Consider the following 2,500-nt stretch of genomic DNA (forward strand, 5'->3'; position numbering starts at 1 on the left):
ATCAGAGAGATTAAAGCTTCTCTCTCTCCTAATTGTGGCGGCCCAGGGGCCGGGGGCTGCTGCAGGCTGTGCTTGTGACAGACGGAAACAGGTCAGCCGTAGTCTGGCCCCGATAACAGGTCTGCACCGTCATAACACCACAGGAGAGGGGGAGCAGGAGGGGAGGAGAGAGGGATGAAGCGAGAAAGTGGGAGAAAGAGGGAAGTAGGGAGGGAGAGAGAAAAAGAGAGAGAGGTGTGGGGTAGAGGGAGAGAGAGAAGAAGGGAGAGAGGGGAAGTAGAGGGAGGAGGTGTAGGGGGTAGAGGGAGAGAGATAGGTAGGTAGATAGAGAGAGAGAGGTTTGGGGGAATGGATGGAAAGAGAGAAGAAGGGAGGGAGGAAGGGATGGATGGAGGGATGGAGAGATTTAGCCACTCAGGCAGATGTTACAGTGACCCTCTGTGACAGGAGACCTGAGAGACACAGCAGATCAGCTGCTGTCTGTGCACAACACACTAATTCTGGAGAGCCACACCGGGGTGTGTGTGTGTGTGTGTGTGTGTGTGTGTGTGTGTGTGTGTGTGTGTGTGTGTGTGTGTGTGAGTGGTTTTATGACAGAACATCTGTGCGCTGAAGCATGTGTGTTGTCCACCGAAGCCCTCCTGCCTCTGGCTGTGCAGTATATAGGCCACTACTGCACAGCTCTAGATTCAACTCATAGCAACACACACACACAGACACACACACACACACACACACACACACACACACACACACACTGAGTATCATGTATTTTTCACTATGGCAGGCCATGTGTGAGGAGTGAAAGCCAGTCCCCAGAAATAGTGGACAGTGTGTTTGTTCCTCCTCACCTACACAAGCTCTCAGCCAGCATCGCAGCTCACCAGGCGAAAACTACATCCAGTGAATGTGTCTGTGTGTGTGTGTGTGTGTGTGTGTTTTAGGTTTGACATCCTGGCCAATGGTGGAGCATCGTTGACTCTTAGCTTCGAGCGGGCGCCGTTCCTGACGCAGTACCGTACGGTGTGGATCCCATGGAATGTGTTCTACGTGATGGACACGCTGGTCATGAAGAAGGAGGAGAACGACATCCCCAGCTGTGACCTCAGCGGCTTCGTCCGCCCCAGCCCCCTCATCGTGGCCACACCCCTGTCCACCTTTTACAGGGCCTCGCCTCAAGATGGGCCTATTATTCCTGAGACGCAGGTTAGCCAAGGCGCACACACACACACACACAAACACAGATACATACACAGACACACATACAGATGTACACGCAAAGACACGCATAGACACACACACACACACACACAGATGTACATGCACAGACACAGGAACATCAGCTCATCCTCACATCCACATGCTGTATTATTTGCACTTTTTTACAGTAAAACTGTGGCCATCCTCTGCATGTACTGTACATGTGCCTGAGAATGTCAAACATACACACACACGCACACGCACGCACACACACACACACACACACACACACACACACACTCACACACACACACACACCAAAACGTTTGTCTGCTGAACAGCTTGCTCTCCTCCTTCCTTTACATCCCAAACTGCTTCCAGACCCATGTGTCATAGAGAGCTAGCGCGTGCACCCGTGAGCTTGGACATCCACCTTAGACGGAGAGCAGTCCTGACGGCGCAGCGTAGCGCAACGGAGCAGACGCAGGCTGGGCGGCGGTCACTGAGGGGCCTGCGTGAGGAGAGGCGGCCGCTGGCTTTCCTCTCCAGGCTCCTGCCGCAAACACAGGCTGAAAGGAGCGTCCTGCTCTGGCATGTGTGTCAGGCCTGTGTGCACTGCATTAGGCGGAGATACAGCATTGCATTCATGCACACGGCGCAGCGTTCTTAAGGGATCAAGTCAGCTCTCGGGATTAGCTGCGTTCGTCTGACTGTTGAAGGTGGACTTTCCATTACAACATGCCATGAAATCAATTCAGTCACCTAGCTCACTGACGATTTTGGCTGCTGGATTCTTCCAAAACTACCACCAACCTCTGTTCTGCGTCCTTACCTCCATGAGAACAATAGTTCCATTTTAGCAGAGAGAGAGAGAGAGAGAGAGAGAGAGAGAGAGACCGCGACACCGCTGCATATTTTTGCAGCATATTAGCAGCTGTAGCCTACACTGTGAATAAGGGCTACCATAGGGTCATCCCTGCGTGCTGTTTCAATGAAGCCTCCCCCCGGTCTCTCCAGATGGGCCGGCTGATCCAGGGCCAGTCCGTGGCCGCCCTCCGCAGCACGCGCTCACAACGCATTACCATCTCCCGGGCTGTTCTCAGCGCGCATGAAAGCCCAGCTTTGTGAGGAAAGGAAAACAAAAGTGTGTGATTTCTCGTTCATTCTTGGTCTTCCTCCTCCTCCTCCTCCTCCTCCTCTTCCCCCTCGTCTCTCTCTCTCGTTGTGGGCCCTCAGCTCGTGCGTTAGCAGACGGAGGCTTTGGCTCGCACCCCTGCCGCGACGCAGATGCTTCTATCAT

General features: G+C 53.6%; 1 protein-coding gene across 2 annotated transcripts in view; it reads left to right on the top strand.

The window, feature by feature from the left end:
* tenm3 (teneurin transmembrane protein 3) overlaps positions 1 to 2,500 on the top strand; it is a 223,434-nt gene that overhangs the window by 172,433 nt on the left and 48,501 nt on the right. For both annotated transcript variants that reach the window (XM_076294042.1, XM_076294043.1), the window contains one exon: positions 945 to 1,206. In XM_076294042.1, coding sequence (XP_076150157.1) covers positions 945 to 1,206 — 262 coding nt within the window. The remainder of the gene's footprint in view (positions 1 to 944; positions 1,207 to 2,500) is intronic.

This window comes from Alosa pseudoharengus, unplaced genomic scaffold, assembly GCF_046254945.1.
Source record: "Alosa pseudoharengus isolate Yale_2024_CS ecotype anadromous, Long Island Sound unplaced genomic scaffold, YU_APseudo_1.1 YU_APseudo_1.1_scf_2, whole genome shotgun sequence".
Taxonomy (NCBI): Eukaryota; Metazoa; Chordata; class Actinopteri; order Clupeiformes; family Clupeidae; genus Alosa; species Alosa pseudoharengus.